This window comes from Aulonocara sp. 'chitande type north' Nkhata Bay, linkage group LG9 (genome assembly GCF_057382095.1).
Source record: "Aulonocara sp. 'chitande type north' Nkhata Bay isolate Kocher_YH1m ecotype deep benthic linkage group LG9, A_spYH_male_GT1.1, whole genome shotgun sequence".
Classification (NCBI taxonomy): domain Eukaryota; kingdom Metazoa; phylum Chordata; class Actinopteri; order Cichliformes; family Cichlidae; genus Aulonocara; species Aulonocara sp. 'chitande type north' Nkhata Bay.
The window spans coordinates 13,436,829-13,457,109 of NC_141352.1; the positions used below are offsets into that span (position 1 = coordinate 13,436,829).

The window sequence follows — 20,281 nt, forward strand, 5'->3', positions numbered from 1 at the left end:
ATAAACACACTTGCCAGCCACAAGATTAAAACAGCAGGTGACTAGAACTGACCACTTTGTTAAATGCAATGTTTTGCTCTCTTTCTTGTTAGTCACTGCAGGCCAGGCCCTTTCTGGTTTCAGTGACCCCCTCCAGAAGACTCTAAGCCAAAAAGTGCTCAGTAATGACTCAAACAAGGAGAATAAGAGCCTGAGAAATATACCTGGTCTTTCAAACTCCCTTGTTACCAATCCAATCGAGCATTCACAGTATGCACAGAGACTCCACCCCTGCAAACCACAGGAACTAAAGGATCTAAACACCATGGGACACTTTCAGACATCCTCTGTGCCAGTTTTTACTGGTTAGAACTGGTTTGGTGGCATGAAAAGAACTTGCACAATATTAGACAAGTGATTTTAAAGTTGTGTCAAATTGGTGTGTCTTAGTATAAAGAGTATAAAAAAGTACAGGTCTTCAAGTGTCAAAAAATCAAAGAATCTTTTTGTAAACTATAGGATGTTACCCTACCTTGTTTTAAAAAGCATAGTCGGATTAAATAGCACACAGCGACACTGCTGACTTTAGTTTACATTGGACAGAAGTCTTTTTAATGTTGCACATGAGCACTACGTCTGTGCTCATGTGCAGACAGTCTGAGTCAGAACAATGCAATGCTCTCACACACAAATACACACACCCCTCATACTCTATTAGCTGAAGCATCAACCACATAAACTCACAGACTTGGACCACCGTGGATTAGGATCTTTTCAGAGACTGTACTATCACACACACACAAACACGAACTTATTACACTAGGCCCCACTTGCTTACGCTCAGACGCTATGGAACGAGAATCAGTGCGGAGGCAGCATCGACAGCTCTGACAGCTAAAGGCTACGTCCATGAACTCAGAGTGCTAGAGCTGCCACAACTCCAGCCTCCCTGGGCACCCAAGGCCAACAACAAACTCCTTGTTTTCCCCCCTGTGCTCTGAGCTATAAGACCAGAACACATACTCATCCACTGCACACACACACACACACGCACACACACTCTGTATTGATGCACCCACACACAAAAAGGCAAAGATATTAATATGTAGAAACTTGCATATATGGACAAACATTTTCCAGGGTAGAAATGTAAGAGTCTACCTCACAAAACGCATAACTCAACGCGCCTCTTTTCTTTCTTGCTTACACACAAAAACAGGCCAAGTAAAGAGAAAAGCCCGAGGCCTGTAACACCGTCGAGACCCCATCACTGTGTTACTGGTGAGATGGAACCAGACTGAGATGGCAGTTCTTGTTCACCTAGGCCCTTAATTGCCTGATGACTGGTCCAAATTTACAGAGGAATCGAAGGTTAGCAACTCACGGATTACCCTTGAGTCTGTCAGGCTCTCATGTTGAGGTTGCTATGATACGGTGCAGATTTATTGTTGCTTCACTCAAGTTTTTTTTCTTTCTTTCTTGTAATCCATTGCATTTTAATGACTATCAAACACTGCAGTGCATACTAATGTCTAAATAGTTATGTGCCATTATATCAGGAGTTACCGGTAAATTCTGTAGGTCTTGCAGGTTAAATCTGTCTACATCGCACCTGCTGAATCAAACACAGCCTTCACTTTTCTGGGAATTCACCTTCCATTGTGTTTGTCCCATGCAGTCTGCTTATACTAAAGTAAAGCTTTAAATGTGTGTTTCTGCATACATTTGGAAGTTGGACATTAACGTTGTCGAATTAATCATCAGGAAGTGGCATGCGGCTGATTGAGAGTTTATGATGTAACATCGCGGTTTGAAATGCTGATGACTGGGAGTGGCCTGGAGGGGGGAAAAAACATCCTGAAAGTAAAGGGCAATGCTCCAAAAGAGAGATGAGATGAGGAATCCTCGAAATCACCATCTATGCTCAAGGGGATGGATGTTAAGATGCCTTTGTGGGATAAAATAAATAAATGAGTTCAAAAAACGAGAGAAAAAAAAGGAAGCAGTGTCATAGTTACAGCAGACTCATCTGCATGCTCACAGTGATCCACTAAAGGCTATCATGAAACAAGATGCTAATCTAATTAGTCATTTGGGTTCAAGTAAACCCATACTAACTGGATCATTCAGTTAATGCGAAAGGTCACTTAACCCATTGTGCCTCCAGCCGATCACTGCGGTAAAAAGCCAAATACACTCCGTTCTGCTTGGACAAGTCAACTGACGTAAATCAGATTATTACCATCCGATAGCTAATAATAATAATATGAAACAGAAACACATTAATGCCCACATAAAATTGTTTTGATTGAAACTCGTCAGAGTTATAATCTTGGTTTGGGATGTCAGGTTTCGTTCCGTATAGACACCTCACCAACGCTGTGTTTCTTCTGTGGGGATTAATTAACTTAAGGCCCGAGGAATGCAATCTTCAAGTCTCACTGTCAAGCTCTGCACTGTGCAGATTATCGCAATGACAAGAGATCTCCATATACTTGTCCTGACTCAGAGACAAATGGGTAATGAGGAAAATCTAGGCGTTACATGCAGAGAGAAAGTGAGCTCCACGCAGAAGACATCAGAAACAGGGAGGCATGAAATAGGAAAGAAATGTCTGAAAACCCTCAGACTTGACTAAAAACTGAGAAGGAGGTGGGGTAGGGGGGTAATTCGATCCTCTTTTCCTGGCTAAATTGGATTTCCATTTTTGGCTAGGTTAAAGTTGTCCATCCAATCGCTCCATTCAACCTTGACGTATCACCCCATCTGAACACCATAATTCGCTCCAGAGGTAATGCAACATGAACGGATCTGTATGCAAATGAGGCACAAACGTCAGGTCGGCTTAGGGAACGGCGCAGATGAGGTGTTGTGCAGGACACCTTTTGATCCGTTATTTCACTTGCGGATTGGGTTCACTTCCCAAGCAACCTCCTCACCTGTGAGAATGTGCGTGCGCGCGAGTGCGTGTGTGTTGACATCTCTGCCTGCGTGCAAGCCAGAGTTTGAAGCCGTGTGCGGTGAAGAGACCTGGTACCTTTTGCCTTGTGTGGCAGAACATAAATCTCCCATAGTGAGTGCTCCTCTCCCTCCCTCGCTCTCTTTCTTTCTCTCTGGAAAGGCAGTCAGTTCGTTGGGGACACTTCCCTTGTGGGCATTAGGATCTCTGTGGGGGGTCACAGGTCAGCCAGCGGAGGAAGCGACAAGCTGTGAAATGTAAAAGACCAATTTCTTCCACATGTTTCAGTGCTGGGAGAACACTGCCAAGCTGTCAGCCGGCATCACGTTTAAAATGGGCCAGGGTGCTACCCAGCAGACCTGTCACAACTCATTTGTAATTAAAAAGCCTGTGTGATGTTTAAAGCAGAGCACCCCAGAAACTTTTGAGGACTGTTAAATAAAGATGAGCTGTGCGTGCAAAAAAATAGAAAGAAAGAAAGCGAGAAAAGGAAAAAAAGGCCAGTGTATTAATAACAAAGAAGCTAGCCGGTCGTCTTTGTTGAGGATCAATACCAAATGAGTCTGCACTTGATTTGTGGCAATGGCCAGAATGCTAGATGACTAAAACTAGTATGTTTTTTAAAATAAGGAGATGGACTCTAATATTATCATTATTATTATCAACAAAATCATTAGCCCCAATTAAATGTGGTTATGATTAAATATGTGATTTCAGCATTTTTATCGCTTAGCTCAAACTTTGGACATTATAAGATTCATACTTATATCACTTCACTCCATTTCAGTAATGAAATGAAGCAAAAACTATATTAACCCGGGCCCTCTACTAATATACCTGGGTTGGACCACCACATAAGCAAGGAAACCATAAAAAAACATTTCTCCTACGTAGCTAAAGGATACCTTAATACCTACGTTGTATGACACAGGATATTATCTCTGCATGCTGTAAAAGGGAAGCAAAGGAGCGCCCATCCCTCACTTAAACATGATTTGCTTGTGTTAAGATTTAAAGAAGTAACTACAGGACACAGGAAGAGGTCACACATACATAAGGGAACACACGAACTCTAAAAGCCTCTCCTTGACTTGAAGCAACAGTAAAGACTGAACCAAGATGAAGTCTCATAACTAAATCTAAAATTTCATCATCTGTTTTATATCTTATCTTCCTAAGGAGAAATCATATAAAATAAAGCTAACCGGATGTTATTGAAATGGTGAGTTGTGGATAAAAAGGCAGATGAAGTTAAGATGGTAATCAGAAATGCATTGCAGCATGTAAGCACCTACTATGTATTGAACTTAAAGAAGGAATTTCAGTCAACTGGCAGAAAATTGCTATATAGCTCTTTTTATAGCTCGAACTCGGTAATTATAAGTTAGTCATCCACAGTGAACCAAAGCCAGACCGCAAAACACAGCAATGTGTGTCTTCCAGGTCATGTAAGCATGTAAAATGTTTGGTTTGGCTCAGCTGGACACAGAATATAAAGAAGAAAATGTGGTTATAAATTCCAAAACCTTTGTTGTGCTAATCATGGCAGCTAGGCTAACCACTGTTCACCGATAGCTAGCTTGATTGGACTTATTTAACCAGCACTTTACATGCCAGGTTTTTGTTTGCTTGCTGAAGTGGTGGTTTTATTTATCTAAATGTCTGTCAACTATCAGGTTCTGCTAATGTTGTGCACGATACTTTGCCTATGCTAACACTAACATTAGAGTCTATATATTTTACACATAATCTAACTGAGAAAACAAATATAATGTCTGTCTGTCAAGCATTCCCCTACCAAACCCTACCCTCAAGCACATTCACCTCAGTGGAGCTTTGCTGTAAGGGAGGCCTGTCATTCTTCTTTTCCCAGTGTTGGTGACATTAGGGTGACATTTTCTCCACACTGTGGCATAGTTGGGAGTTGTAACATCGGAGCCCTACCTGGCAGAGATGAGGAAGAGCAAGCAGAATCAGCTGACAGGTTGAGAGGGGACCCCCGGTGAGAATGTACCACAGAGGGATCTCCCGCTCTGCAGCTGGGGTCTGTACAGGGCTGCTGTTGGGACTGGGGATGAACGAGCTGAGGACAGAGCTGGTGCTGCGATGGGGGCTTGGGCTGGAGTGGCAGCTGGTTCTGGTGGACCTCAGATTGGGGAATGATAGGTTGTTTAGAAGTGGGGATCGATAGAGTGATGCAGTGCTCTGGTCTCCGAGATGCTCCAGGTGGGAGTCTCTTTACCTAAAACACAAGAAACCAGAAGAGGAACAGGCCTGCTTTGCGTGTGTCAGAGGTCTGCATATGTGTTCAGTGAACATTAATAGCTTGTAATAATCAGTAGTTATGTGCATAATGTTCCATTGCATCATCATTGTTTGTGGGAGAACATCTTGCTGTATGAATAACATTACAGGTGTTCAAAACTGCAGGCACAGAGAACTACTAGCATTTGTCAAAGTGTGCAGTAAAACAATTCAATTAAATCTATAAATGTGACAAGAATATTGTGCTTGTTGTTGTGCTGTGCATATGCAGAGATACAAAAAAAATATCCCACAGCAATCAAAGCAACCGTACCAACAGTAATGATAATGCAGTAATACAAACAACATGTCACAGTCAAAGGGACAAATAAAGAAGCAAATCCAAGACAGAGAGCTTTGTTCTGGTTTTTAATTCAATTAAGATGTTTACTAATCTAATCAATGCATCAGCTCTAATGCTTTCAGAATTGCTGGGTAAAGATGTGGTTCTTGTTTGCTCTCTGGGGCCAATTTTCAATTTCTCTGTAAAAGCTTTTTATCGTTGAAAATCCAAAAATCCACCCCCCATCTTTTCAGATCCACCGTTCTGCCCCCTAAACATTCCAAATAAAAGAAGAGGATCAGAGTGAAAAAGACACAAAAAAATGGCACACACAAGCACATGGTTTATAACTGAGACCAAAAAATAAACACGCACATACTGTACCTGCACGCAATTACGAATTTAAATAGAATAATCGAGAGGTTCGCGTCATCAAAACAAACATGTGAACAAGGGGTTTCGTAATTGCACACACACCTGAAAATACAGGTTGCACAGCCAGTGGTCGAGATCAGAGGAGATGAGGGCTTCAATCTTTTTAAACTGGTCCAGCTGTGTGCTGGGCTCGCCCCTGACCAGTGGCGTTTTGAACCTGTGCACATAACAGAAACCTGTCACTGTACAAAGAAATGTTGATGAGAAACACTCATAAAAGTTGCAGGTTGCATTTTTTTGGACTGCAGGTATTTTCTCTGAAAATGAATTACAGCCATCCATTTTCATTACCAGTTATCCTATCTGGGGTAACTGGGGGGGCAGAGAGGCAGGGTGCACATGCTAAAAACTAACACGCTTGAGCTAAAGAACTTGTCTTTGGACTGAGTTAGGGGGAAACTCGCAGAATGACAGAGGGAAACACGTGAAGATCATTTTGCTGTTCATCACAGTGGTTTTGACTCACCTGCCCTCGACCAAACCGAGACTTGGCCCACAAGCAGGAAATGCTGCCCAGGCCAACGCAGAGCTGACGTGACTTCTGTCTCCCGGTGCTGTGATCAGCTGGAAAACCAGCACCATGGAAGGGATGATATTACAGGTGGAAGGTAAGACCTGGATAAACATACAGAGCAATATAAGGAAAGAAGAAAGTTGCTCACAGTTTCAGTCAGCTGAGCGCACATGCCTCCAGGGCGCATGCATTAACGCATGCACACATGCAGACACATCAACAGCAGAGTATCTCATGCTAACTGCCTTTTAATCTACATCCTACACTTGAATCCTCCCGTAACTTATCTGCTGTTTTAGGATCGTTCTAAACTGCCACTCTAACCCATCGAGCTCAGAAAATTGCCTAAAAGGAGATGTCGGCGTGATAAAGACTGCGGCATCAAACACTGCGAAGAGGGCAACTCGAGTTTGCTGTTGTAGAGCGTGAGCTGACAGTTACCGAATTTGTGATTCAGAGAAGCCATCATCAATCAGACTGATAATATCAAGGGTGTCTTGCGCGAAGCAAAAATTGTTAGTGGTTAGCAGTCAATGGAAAACACATACATTCTTATTTACCCAGAGAACGGTGGGTTTGCTTAAAAAATGAACTGACAGTGAGGTGCGTGCGACATCATCCATCACTGGGTGGAAATATTTTATCCCTTTATTAGTTGTAATGGAAAATGCAGAGGACTTGTTTTAACACATAAATCATTTGTATCCCGTTCTCTTCAACCCCCCGCCCCCCCTGTAAATCAGCCTTTGGTATGCACCTGTGAAATGATGGGTAGTAGTGTCTGACTCAGGACATAAATTTATGGAATAATATCAGAGATTATAGATATTGAGGATATTCATATTATTCATTTACTGTAAGAAATGTGACCTGCATAAATAGTCATTTACGTGCGCGCGCAGTGCCTTTGTGTAGACACGTGGGCATATGTGCGTATGTGGTGGGAGGTTTGTGAGACTTGATATGCTTCAGAGTTTTTTTCTGCTCCTCTGTTTATGGAGGATCTACTTAAACTATTATAAATATCCAGGTTGACTTTTTTTTTAAAGTGCTGAGGGGAAATTAACGGCTACAGTTGTGCAGTTTACAGTAAACTGATAAAAAGTGATCTTTTAGCAATAAGCACAACACATGACAAAAGATTTAAAAAGTGGAAAAGACAAGAATAAATTCATATACCTCCAAGGATCTTTCCTAATTTTCTTCCTGTCCACTCCCCTCCTCCCCTCTTTAATTAGAATGTGGATCTTTTTTTTTTCCTTTTTCGGTATAAAACTCTAAAATGAGTCTCGGCTCTTCTCAACTCTTTTCAAGCATTCCCACTCTTCTGCATATCCAAGACATTTCAAAACTAAGCGGCACTGTTTCTGTCTAAATCCAAACCCAGACACACAAAGCAAAGGGTGAATGAAAAAAAGTGGGAGAGAGATATGGAGAAAGAGGAAAGGAAAATAAGCTCCTGGCTTCCTCCTACCATCACTAATTCCTCATTTCCTCTTAGAAGGCACTGCAAGCTCCACTGAAATCGCACGCTATCGTGTGGGCAAGAGGCGAGAGAGACGGAGAGAAAACCAGCTAAGCCAATCCTGGTAGTCTCAGACAAATCTGATCAACGTTCCAACTACTATCAATGAGGACAACAACAACTGGTTTGTCTATAAAGCACAGCTGAGGGCTTGGGGAGGAGAGGAGGGAAGGCAGAGTGACACGAGGCATTTACCATGCTGTACTTAAACCTTTTTCTTTTTCCTCTTTCTTTTTACCTCTGACGCAGAGCCCAGGTTTTGCTTTCAGTTCGTGCCAGATTTTACCCCATCTTTTATGTTTCATGGGAGCTTGTGACAATATTATCAGAATGCTCTAGCTCAGTGAATACACCCACCAGCACGCTGACAGTGTCCACATGTGCTAAATGCTCCAGCTAGGCCTTTAGAGTTGCCATCACAACAGTGAAGAAATGCTTTCTCAGCCTGTATGAGACTCTATGGGATCAAGAGGGACACTGCATTTAGTGGTTTCTGTTTTAAGGTTTCTTTTGTACCGTGCACACATCACTGAATGAATAAACCAAAGAGTTCTAATCCACTGGTCAATATCGACCATCTATAATAAGTATGTGGGTTTTTTTAAAGATTAGCACAGCTTATATAGAAGATCCGCTCCTTCATATCCAAAGGTTTAGGAAAGGGGTTGTAAAATGTGCATAATTTCATCTAATGTAATCTGCTGTGTTGTTTCAATAAAAGAACCAAACGGGAAAACATATTTAGTCATCTATTATGCAATGGAAATGTAGGCTGACATTTTTAAAAATATGTTTCAAATACATATTTTTGTCAGTTCTGCCTAACTTTTCTATTTTTGCTTTTATATGCCTTGATCCGGCTCAAGCATGTGGCAGATGCTGAAAGACACACAGGAAAGAAACGAAATGCTTCATTCCATTTGTGCTCCATTTTTATTCCAATAAAACATTATTTCTTCTATATGAATGAATAATTGATATTGGATTTGATTTACATGCATGGATTAAATGTCATGTTTGAGAAGTTGTTGTTTTATTCATATAGGGATCCCTAGAGAAAAACCTAGAGGCTGTGTGTGACATATTTTCATACGCTGCCTTTACAGTAATATAACTTCTCATAACCCTTTCAGTGTAGAAACTGCTCCATCTTCACTGCAGCTGATGAAAATAAAGGCAGAAGAAGAAAGAGAAATTCTGAAATAGCACCAGAAATGCAGTTTTGTAGCTTCTGTCATTTTTAGCACGTGCAGCTTTATTGTTTGACCAATTTATAAATATAATTTCTTGCCTCCTCAGTGTCAAAATTGCTTCCCGGTGAAAGATGTATTTTATATTTAGTTCCATTTTTCTTTGAAAAAATAAAAATTTAATTCAAGTTTTCCAATTGTCAACTGCAAAACAAAATTGTACTATATTTATACTATTTCTTAACACTTAATAGTCACAACCAGGGACAGATTGTGTGTATTTTCCCTGATGTGTGTTGTTGTATTATTGTCAACAGAGAAAAGACGTATGACACTAAAATTAAAACTTTTTTGTTGTTGTCAGAGCTCAGTGGATATCACCCCATTAGAGCACACCCCATGCTTTGCCCTGATGCTTAAACACAGCTTATACAAAGTGAAATTGTGGCTACCATGAACAGACTCTGGTTAATGTGGAGGTCAATGTCGTAGAAGCGTCCCCGATGCTCAGTGGGCTCAGTAGACGCTGCCCAAACATGTTGCCCTTTCTTACTGCACCAGGCCAGAGCCGGACCCCCTAGATGGCTGTGAAGTGCCACTCTGACAGTATAGAGACCCCTGGGAAGTCTGTCCCTCGTGGCTCTTAGGCAACGCACACACACCTCCACGGGCTGGGGAGCAGTCCTCTGGTCCGCCTACAAAAAAGTACAGGCTTGATTTTATTATCTTTCTTTATTCGTGGAAACTGTGATTATAAAAATATTTTCTTAGGGAAAATACTGTTATTTAATCAACACCCTTATTGAACCAAGACTTCTGTAACTTTGTAAATAACTGTGAGTGTAAATAAAGTTTGTCAAATTCTATTTGAACAGCTTTTCTCTATACTTAAATATAAATATAAATTATTGTATGCTAAGGAAACTACGGGGCAATTAATAATTATATTAATAGATTTTGCCTGTCAACAGTGTCTTTGACTGCTGAGGATATATGAGACCCCCTGAGGAGTTTGCCAAATGGCATCTTAACGTCTGTATTATTTATCATGTAAGCTAAATATTGTCCTTACTTTAATGCTGGTGGCAACATCATTAGAACAAACAAACAGACAGATGGACAAACAAACTAAAAACCTTCATACGAGTATATCTTTCAAACAAGAATTACATTTTTATCTCTCAAAAAATAAATACTCAGATTACAGGTGTTTCAAATGTGATTCCACTAAAGACAAGCTCAGTAAAGTCACAATCTCCTATCTACATATCTCCATTCAATCCCTCAGCGTTTAAAGCTCAAGGCCTTGCTCAAGGGAATACCAGCATTCCTTGATAACGAAACTAGATTCCCTATTCAGACGACTGGTTTTAAAAAAAACCCCATCCTTGTGTTACTAAGATTATCCCGTTAACCTTCAGGCTACATCATTCCACTTGCAAATGCCTTTGTTTGCTTTGGTGACATGTGCCTTGTTTCAGAGCTTAGGATGAGTAATAGTCTAAGCAGGCTAGACAGTCATTTTTATTTTGTTCTAATGAAACATAATCAGACGACAATGTAGATACTTTTTAGCCTTTTGTGTCCTATGGCATCTGTTGAACAGCAGTGGATGAAAAGTCAATCTAGTTTAAACAGAAACCCCTTAGTCACAATTTATTTACTTTTTTAGCACAAACAGTAAATTTGGCCCATTGCTTGCCTTTGCATGGCAACGTTGTAATAACCTGTACAATGTAATTATGTGCTGTTTCTAAATTTCAATGCAATTCATATTTGAGTTTAGTTTAAGTGTAGGTTAAGATTACAGCAACTCCACTCATGAGTTCATGTTCCATCAGGGGCACTTGCAAGGGAGTCTGGAAAGTATGAGACCCTGTGGAGCATGTGCATGTTGGTGTGTGTGTGATGTGACATCATGCACCATAAGCCACTTTACAGCATTTGCCATTTTGATTTCACACATCAAACAGGAAGCAGCACTGCAGCCACCTGATAGCAATCACAGATCACCACAACCAGCCGGAATATAAGCTTTCTTATGTGCACATGTCATTTTTTAAAAATATATATTTATTTTATTTAACCAGTAACTGCATATTTTATAATTATTTGAAAACCAGCAGGAGAAACTGTCTTATTGGTGATATATATATCAGCCAATATACCACTTTTAAAAAACTAGAAGAAAAGTTGAGCTTATAGTTTGACTCCATCTACTTCTGCTTATTCACATCAAAACATCATTTACTGCAGGCTTCTAGCTGGATTGCAACTCCCCCCCACCACCACCACCACCATCACCACCACCACACTATATTTCACACATGTTAGTACTTTGTTGCTAAAATGCAAAGATTTAAACACAGAAACTCAGAAACACAGAAAATATTCTGTGTTTCTGTTAATATATTCTCTACTCTTGGCTAGTATTTTTGTGTCATTGCAGGGGTGTTATATTAAGAACAGCATTGTGAGTACATGGCCATTGCAACCAAATCTATATGACGTTGGCAAAAATGGCTGAATGTTAATATCTCCAAAAGTTGATTCTGTTCATCTCGACGTAATGTTTTTGATGTTCATCCAGATGAACAGAATCAACTTTTGGAGATTTACTTACCTGGATGATTGAGCATGCATCAAGATGAATGTTAATATTATGCACTCCACACTGTATATAAATGCCACTTGTTTTGCACATATTTTGCACATATTCAACTCTGTATATTTTATATATTTTATTATTATTATTATTATTATTATTATTTTATTTTATTTTTTTACTATTTAATTTGTAAAAATGTGTATACACACACACACACACACACACACACACACACACACACACACACACACACACACACACACACGTAGGAAAATATTTAGTATACACATCCAGAAATGCATACACTATTATATATTGTACATATATTTATTAGTTTCAGGTTGGCCATTCTTGTATTTTGCTCGTTTGTGTTGTTGTGTTTGCACATCTCTGTTGCTTGTGGGGCTCGCACACAAGAATTTCACTTGCATGTGCTGTGCCAGTGTGCCTGCACATGTGATGTGACAATAAAAAGTGATTTGATTTGATTTGATTGTAAATAATACTCACCCTGATTAGTGTATTAATGGTCAAAAGTGACCATGCCAACAATATACCGCTGCAAATACAGAATATTATGTGATTAATTGTCTTTTGATATTGAAATAATTATGCATTAACATCAAGATTTTACTGTTTATCTACCAACCTATAGCATAGGATGGCACAAAATTTGGTCCTTACTTTGCTAAGTTGTCGGGTAATACAACTTTATAGTTATGTTACCATGAGACTACTGATACATTGCTATAATATTAACTACTTGTAACCTATCTGTAAGCTGCCATCTGAAGTTTTAAGCAGCTCTCCTGACCTAATCCTGCTGCCAGATGAAGGTAAATAAATCCACAATACAATTCGCACAGTGATACTCAACATATCATCCTATCCTATCCTAAATAAGTGTTGACATGATCTAAGGTCCAACTTCTAATTCCTATTTATTTTATGTGCTCAAATTTACACCATGTTAACCAGTCGCCAGGGGCAAATTCTGAATGCTTGGCAATTAAAGACCTCAGTTCCAATCAATGATATAGCATCACTCAGGGGCTAGTGTCTATACTCATATGCACGCACTTTCACACAGTGCTGTTTGTACCTGAGATTGTTCCCTGCTATTTCATAGTCACGCACCACACACGTTCACCTAGCAAGGGCTGGTGATCCCCATTGCTCTGCCAGGCAATGCAGGGGTGTGTGTGCTGAGCCCTGCAGTAATGCCCCGCAATCTCCCCTCTGTGAGCATCTTTGCATACCAAAACAACTAAAACAATTTAGGCAGAAGTGAAATTAGTATAATTGGTGGCAAAGCCGTTTAGCCCACACATCTCACATTTGGGAGGAGGGGATGAAGACCTCCAAACCCCCACACTGGAACGAGATGTATGCATGCAGACAAGAAAGGAAGAGGAGGAGGAGGAGAAAGGAGCATAAAGAAGCACTGGAATAAAAAATAATAACGTCATACCGGTGTCCAATTTGTAAGCATTGTTATTATCAAGCCCACATGCTTGCACAGGCATCACAGGAGTCAGTCGAGACAGCAAGGTGAAGGTAAAAGGTGAAGTGAGCCAATTTTCCATATCAGAGGTGGTTTGTTTGCCCCAAGCTTGAGTTGTGCCTAAAGTGCCATAACATTACAGCACTCCTACAGATGAGATCAAAGGCTCCAGCGAGGGATCCTCCGTGGTTTTGCTGGCAAGCGGCCGTCCTTTCACTGAAATATCTTTTCAGGGCTTTCCACACATTGACTGATCACACAAAATGCACTCTTAATAGAGACAGGAAATGCCACATACAAAAACTTCCTTTCTTTCTAAGTATGGGCTAATATTCAGAGATTAAGCTTTCTCGTTAATTATTTTCATTTTAATTAGTATATCTTAATTAACAATGAACATTTACCCTTAAAATTTTTTGGCTTTGGAATGAAGGAGGGGGGGTGAAGAAAGGAGAGAATAAATATGACAATCTTTTTGGGACCTCCGGGCAGGATTACTGATGCAGGCTGCCTTAGTTATTAAACACGTTCTAAATTAAATGCCTCCATGAATTTTGCACAGAAATATATTTTCATAGTTTTGCATGCCAAATGTGACATTTTATATTTCAGATTCATCTCGCTGCAGTGATTTTAGGGAAATGTCATATAAACAAAGATTTTGTCATTTACCAAAGGTTTGGCCATTGCTTTCTCTTCTTTCTCTCTTTCCCTCTCCCTCTTTTGCCCCCTATTCTGCCTGTGCTAGTTGTTTCAAGTCAGCAAGCCATAAAAAATCTTTATCTCAGTGAAACACAGCAATTTGGGAGATAATCGAATGGTGACTGGGGGGCACAAACGCCAGTCTGAGGAATTATACCACAATCTCCCCTGCATTTACAACCTTCCTCAAAGCCAGTTGTCACCCTGGAAGGAAAGCCCCCGACTGAAGATTCATTACATCTTTAAGCCAGCACGGTGGCATGGCAGCCTCATCCCCAGATGCAACACAACAGCACACTCCTCCCACAGCTGGTGATGCTACCACTAAAGCTGCAGTCCCCTTCTCTCTCTTTCCTACTCGGTTATCTTTTCTCTCCTCTAACTCTGTTCCCCCCTTTTTCTTCTCTAAAGGCTCCCTTTTCCTCCTACTTATTTTGCAAAAACCAAAGACACCATCCCCACAGAAAAAAGATTCTTTATATGCTACGTAAAAATACATTGTGTCAATATATAGTGATATTGTGACTACGTATTTAGCACGCTGTATAAGGAAAACTGTTTTAGTCAGCGCTGTATTGCAAATATATGCACATACAGGAACAAAATTTGAAAATCTAGAAAATAAAGGATTTTTTTTGGATACTCTAACAGGTTACAGGATTTCACAAAATTACATCATTCACTTTTGTTTTTTGTGGTTATTTGTAAACACTTCAGGATCAATATCTTCTCCTGCGAGACCACCCTTTTACAGATTAAGGGTATGTCACTTCCTGTTTACATGCTTTCTGTCCTCGGTGAATGTGTGGCTCGCTCTAACAGATCTTACCTGCCACAGGGGCCGTGATGCTGCAGAGGAGGATTCTGGGAGCTCTGTCATCTGGCTGTATTTGGCCATCGCTTCTTCTTGGCCTTCCCCCAACGCTCTGAGTGACAGGCTTTCGATGTCGCGGCTGCTACGTGCACAAACACACACTTGTATGCGATGCGCACAAACACAAGAGGCTAACCCTGTTAACAGCCACCTGCATTTTGGACCCTCTGTTGTTCCACTCTGTAGCCAACAGCGGCTCAATCTAATAACACCACAACAAAACACTTTCCACTGTCTCTCGCTCTCTCTGTCTTTCTCTCCCCCTCCTCTTTTTCTTCTCTCTGCCTTTCAATCTTATCAGTGGTAATGTAATAAGCGGTTGCTTCGCTCTGTCTCCTCGCCACCTCTCTTAATTCCTCAAAATAAAGCAATATCACAAGGGCCCTGGCCTGCCTGTGACTGGGGATAAGATGCTTGTAAAAGGGAGGATAATTCAGCAAATAAATGCTGCGCATCAAAGGCGAGCACTCTTTCTTTTCTTTCTCTCCTTCACTCCCTCCTCTCTGTTTGCCTATCAAAAGTATTACATGTGCTTTCATCAGTTCACAACAAGGCACAATGTGCTTCCTAATGCAATTACTCAACCTCCATTAAATTAGAAACAGTGGAAACAAATGAATTACACATTTGTTACAAAAACCACAAGTCAGCTCTGTGTCTCTGCTCTTTAATTTTTTTCTTTCACAGGCATAGAGAGAGAGAGAGAGAGAGAGAGAGAAAGTGAAATAATTTCTCATTCAATTTCAGGCAGATGTAGCCCTAGGTGATGCATAGAAAGTCTCCCATGTCTAATAGCCACCCACCATTGATATCAGAGGGAATTTACAGGGTTCAAGGCTGTCGAGAGGAGGTCATCTCGCTAAACTCCAAACCACATTCATCTGACAGGGCTGGTGTCCGACTGCCACCCACCCATAATACAACCCGGTGCGAGACGAGATGCTGATGTGTACAGTGGTGTCTTGATTTTATCGTGTCAGCCGGCGCGGTAGTCCGTAATTACTTAAAACTTAAACATGCTAAGCTGATTGCCTTTGGGGCTCTCGCTTCAAGATGTGATGTGTGATCTCTGAATAAAGCGGATGGACCAAGAATTGATGCACCTCCGAGCCCAGTGACATGGACAGATTTCTGTGCCCCGGAGCCATAGTACCCACAACGCAATGTCTGCCGACAAGAGAAGTCATGCGGGGGACACATGAATTACATTCCTTCCCGAACGGCAGTGGGAATACAAATGCTTTCAACACAATTAATGATTACAGTCATGTGACATAAATTTTACATATGGAAAGAAATATGAAATGGGCTGGACTTTACCACGGAAGCAGTGTGTTCATCATGGGTTGTGGTCTCACTGCCTCATCGCTGTCTCTTTGTGAACCGGGCTCCTTTAATTTAAAGTGGATATGTTGTGTTCTCATATGTAGCAAAACAGCAACATCTCTGCTCTGCACTATACAATACATGATCATTTACCTTAAAATCACCAGTGAAGAAAGCCATTAGTCTTTTCTTTCTCTTTGCCCACTCGCTTCTCTTCGGGGGTCCATTCTGAGCCACTTGCTGAAAACATGTTCAAAATCACATGCACGCGTTCTTTTGGGTGCAGCTTTGTGAAACAGTGCAGTGCACCATAATGGCAGAATTAAGCACAAGGAGCAACTGTAATGCAATCTGCAGGCAATCGATACCGAGCCAGACCCTAAAGACATGTAGCGTTTGATGAGTATTTCTGCCGGTTTTACATTCAGTCAGCACATTCACACTCCCCATTCAGACACATTGACACTGCTAAGTGACAATGTCTCGCACTGCAGCGGCTTTGTGCGGCAGAATAGAGAAAGAAGAAAAACGCTATTATTTTTAAAATAGATGTGAAATCTCTGGTGGATAATGTGCTTTCAATGGGAGGTGGGAGTGGAAACAGTAGGAGAGCGCATACATATTATTGTCGAATAAGATAACACCGATCCCACTACTGATACAGTACACAGTAGATGCCGCTGATTATCCAGTGAGGAAAGATGAGTCAACTGTTGCTGTGACTTCGGAGTGACAGTAAGTCATTGTTGGGTATTTTGTTACATTTACTTTCTATTCATGTAACTTGATACTCTCTCTCCTCTCTTTTCAAATGGGATTAGAACTAAAAATACAGTGGATGGAAGTCCTGCATTCCTGTGTTTACATATGCATTAATGTGTTTCTTTGGAACCTAGATTTGCCTACACAATGAGAACCTGCTGTTCTTCTATCCACTCCCATTTCTCTTCTGTCTGATCGAATGCAAACACTTGTTTTGAAAGAAGCTTCAGATCTTAAAGCTAGTTCAGAAAATCCTCAGTTGGAAAATGAAAAGTAATCGTGATCTTTTATTTTTTTCCTGAAAAGACCGTGAGACTTGTAAAGCACCGAGGAAATTCAGCTTCTGTTAGAGACAAATATGCATAATAATGCACAACAAAGTGGAAAGAGAGAAGAAGAGAGTCTACATAAATCAAATAAATTAATGGTTTGAGCTTATCATATGTAGAATAGAATATCGATTTAAAATCCATGTTCTAATTTTGAGTCAAGGATGAATGAGTAATCTAACCTCTGAAGTACCTTGAATGCCCGCTGTTCAAAAGAAACATGAGTGCATTCAGCTGAGACCATCTTCCAAGAAAATGAAATGGATTGAGAAGGGAGGGGGGGGGGGGGGGGGAGGTTTGGGACAACATAGAAAAGAAGAAAAATAGAAAATGAGAAGAAGAAAATTAAGCCAAGGAAGTTACTCACTTTGCAAACAGGCATGTGAAGAGACAAAAAACAGATAGACGTACATGCACACATGCACAGACTCTATGTCCATTAGCCAAGCCACTGGTACACACTATAATGGACATGGCTGATGTGCTGGTGAATATGGGATGATGACACAGATATTCCTCTTTGTAGCGCTGACCTGCTGCAGTGAAAGGCTGCCAAGCATGATCATGTCAGGCCGCGCACGCTCCTTCAGCTGCTGGGTGTAGTGGGGGATCACCTCCTCAGCTGTCCTCACTGCAAGAAATATTACAGAGGCAGCAAAAGCATTCTAATATTTAACAAAACTACAAGATTACCAAAGCATGCATGATTCTTTGAATATTATGTCAAGTCTCCCATTGCATCATTGATCCAATCATGCAACCCTGAATTGAATTAATTAATTTTGCAATGCTGAAATAATATCATGTTACTTTTAACTTTGATTTTATGAGACATTTTCTGCTCTCCAATATATATTTGTTTTAATCAGATAATCCATTTAATTTAGTGCAATAAAATAGTACTATGTATATATGTATAGGATCAATCAACATTAAAACGAATAAAAGGATAGCATTACTTTTTACAGTGCTCTCTCTGCCCATTACCATCCTCCCTGCTTCGAGTCCAGCCTCTCCTCCCAGCTCAGTACTACCCTCAGCCTGGGTTTTGGCAATGGTATGGGCCTGGGAGGGCCTGGAGCCCGAGGCATCACCACCACTGTGGAGCAGCAGTCGCCGCTGAAGCACCAGATCACCCGCCTTCACCTCCAACACCTCCTCATCCCTGGAGGCTAGCAGCGTACCTGGAGAGATTCGCATCAGTGGGCATGTGCAGACACACGCACAACCAGACATACACAAACACACACACATACGCACACGGATTTCCACTCGTAAACACTGGAACATGCATTCACATACTGATGGATGAGCATATTTAGCACATCCAGAAACAGGCACAAACTGATAGATATGTGTATGTTTGCAAACAGTATGATGTACTGAAGTGGAAGTTTGTACAAAAACACAATGGTGAACAGTCAAAAAGCATCATGTTCAATTCACACATCCACATGTTTGGCTTAAAACTATACTGAGGCAGGACTTTGTTTAGAGAAGGAACAAAAAAGAAATGCTGAATCCTATAATGTTAGTTTTTTATTATAAGAGGTGTACAAAAATATATATTTTTAGTTAGTTTAAAAAAAATAGGATGAATCAATGAATATAGCACATTTCATCAAATTGCTCTATTTCAGTAAAAGGCATTCTACAGGCTAGGCTAATCTAACATGCCCAGACTGAAATGGGACCAAGCCTCTAAACTGAAAAAAACATATGCAAAGTAGTTTTAAGTTAGTAACCTAAAAATCATTACTGAATGGAGAGAGGCATTGTTTGCAGTAGCTTATCATGCTCGCTGTTTCTGTTTCAGTTTTGCTGTGCTGGCTCATTGGTAGAAATGTGATGTATTCTTCAACAATCTCTATATTCAACGTGTGCAGTCCAACGTGTGCAAGAGCCAAATCTGTTAAAACTGCTTAATGCTTTTCACATAGAGGCTGATAGCGACGCCTAACGCCTTACAGAAAACCAGAATACCAGTTTTGTGGTCTTTCATCTCCAAGCCAAAGCAAAGGAATTCATCAAGATAAAAAAGAAGAAGAGCTGAAGATCCAAGGCAGACAGACAAGACTTCTCCAGGATTTTTTTTCTTAAAAGAGGAAAGAAAAAAAGCTCCAACACTGGCCACTGTCCATTTCATTAATGTTTTGTTTTATTCAGGTTCTTTCTTGTGAAATGTGTATGGTGCTTTGTGACAGGCTGTAAAAGCCAAAACAAAAGCCTGAGAAGCAGTCACAAAATGTCAGGATCAGGACTGACATACTCTGAGCCCTCTGCAAAGAACACTTGAAGCCTACACCGGTGGGAGGCATCCATACAACTGCATAAGGTCATTGTCTTGAAGTCTATTGTAGCTCAGTAAAGTGCTAACTGGCAGTAGTGTTGGACAGTACAGAAGTACAAGCTCTCTCTCTCTCTGTTTCCCTGTCTCTCTTTCCTTCCCTTTCTCTCAGCCTATTGCATGAAGCAACTCTTAATCCAAGATCCTCTTTACTTTCTCTGTGGGATTTCATGAACATTCCAAAACAATGGATGGGGTTGCTAATCTCGGTGGTACAGCTAAATCCAAAACAATAGGAAATAATACAAGCCTGCTAAATTCTACCGTGTTGAAGCGGGCCTAAACCCATCACTTGTGCGCTGGAATTACAAGAGAGATGTGCGTCATGTCAACAGGATCTGGTATGACTGTCTTCACCCAGAACAATGCTAAGCTTAAACCATCTCAGTATTGCCTGGATGGCTACATATTTAAATGAAACTGAGCTAATGAGAAAAGGCACGACTACTGTGAGACAATAGGGTTGCTTGGAAAGCACCGTCTGCTGGTGAGCGTCCCTTTCTAGTTTACTCTTTGTTCTATGGTAGTGCTGCTTTTAGTGGGAAATACAGCATCATATTTTTGGGTGGATGGTTTCTGTTATTTACATTTAACATTAGAAAGTAGAACACACAAGAAAATATGATATTCTTGTTCACAA

General features: G+C 40.7%; 1 protein-coding gene across 1 annotated transcript in view; it reads right to left on the reverse strand.

Moving 5' to 3' along the window:
• The window catches only part of ofcc1 (orofacial cleft 1 candidate 1), a 78,206-nt gene that overhangs the window by 46,983 nt on the left and 10,942 nt on the right, over positions 1-20,281 (reverse strand). Inside the window, exons 7-15 of the mRNA XM_086305933.1 lie at positions 18,254-18,478; positions 17,828-17,925; positions 16,357-16,443; positions 16,198-16,268; positions 14,833-14,959; positions 9,642-9,884; positions 6,427-6,575; positions 6,003-6,117; positions 4,883-5,180 (exon numbers count right to left, since the gene is read on the reverse strand). Coding sequence (XP_086162059.1) covers positions 4,883-5,180; positions 6,003-6,117; positions 6,427-6,575; positions 9,642-9,884; positions 14,833-14,959; positions 16,198-16,268; positions 16,357-16,443; positions 17,828-17,925; positions 18,254-18,478 — 1,413 coding nt within the window. The remainder of the gene's footprint in view (positions 1-4,882; positions 5,181-6,002; positions 6,118-6,426; positions 6,576-9,641; positions 9,885-14,832; positions 14,960-16,197; positions 16,269-16,356; positions 16,444-17,827; positions 17,926-18,253; positions 18,479-20,281) is intronic.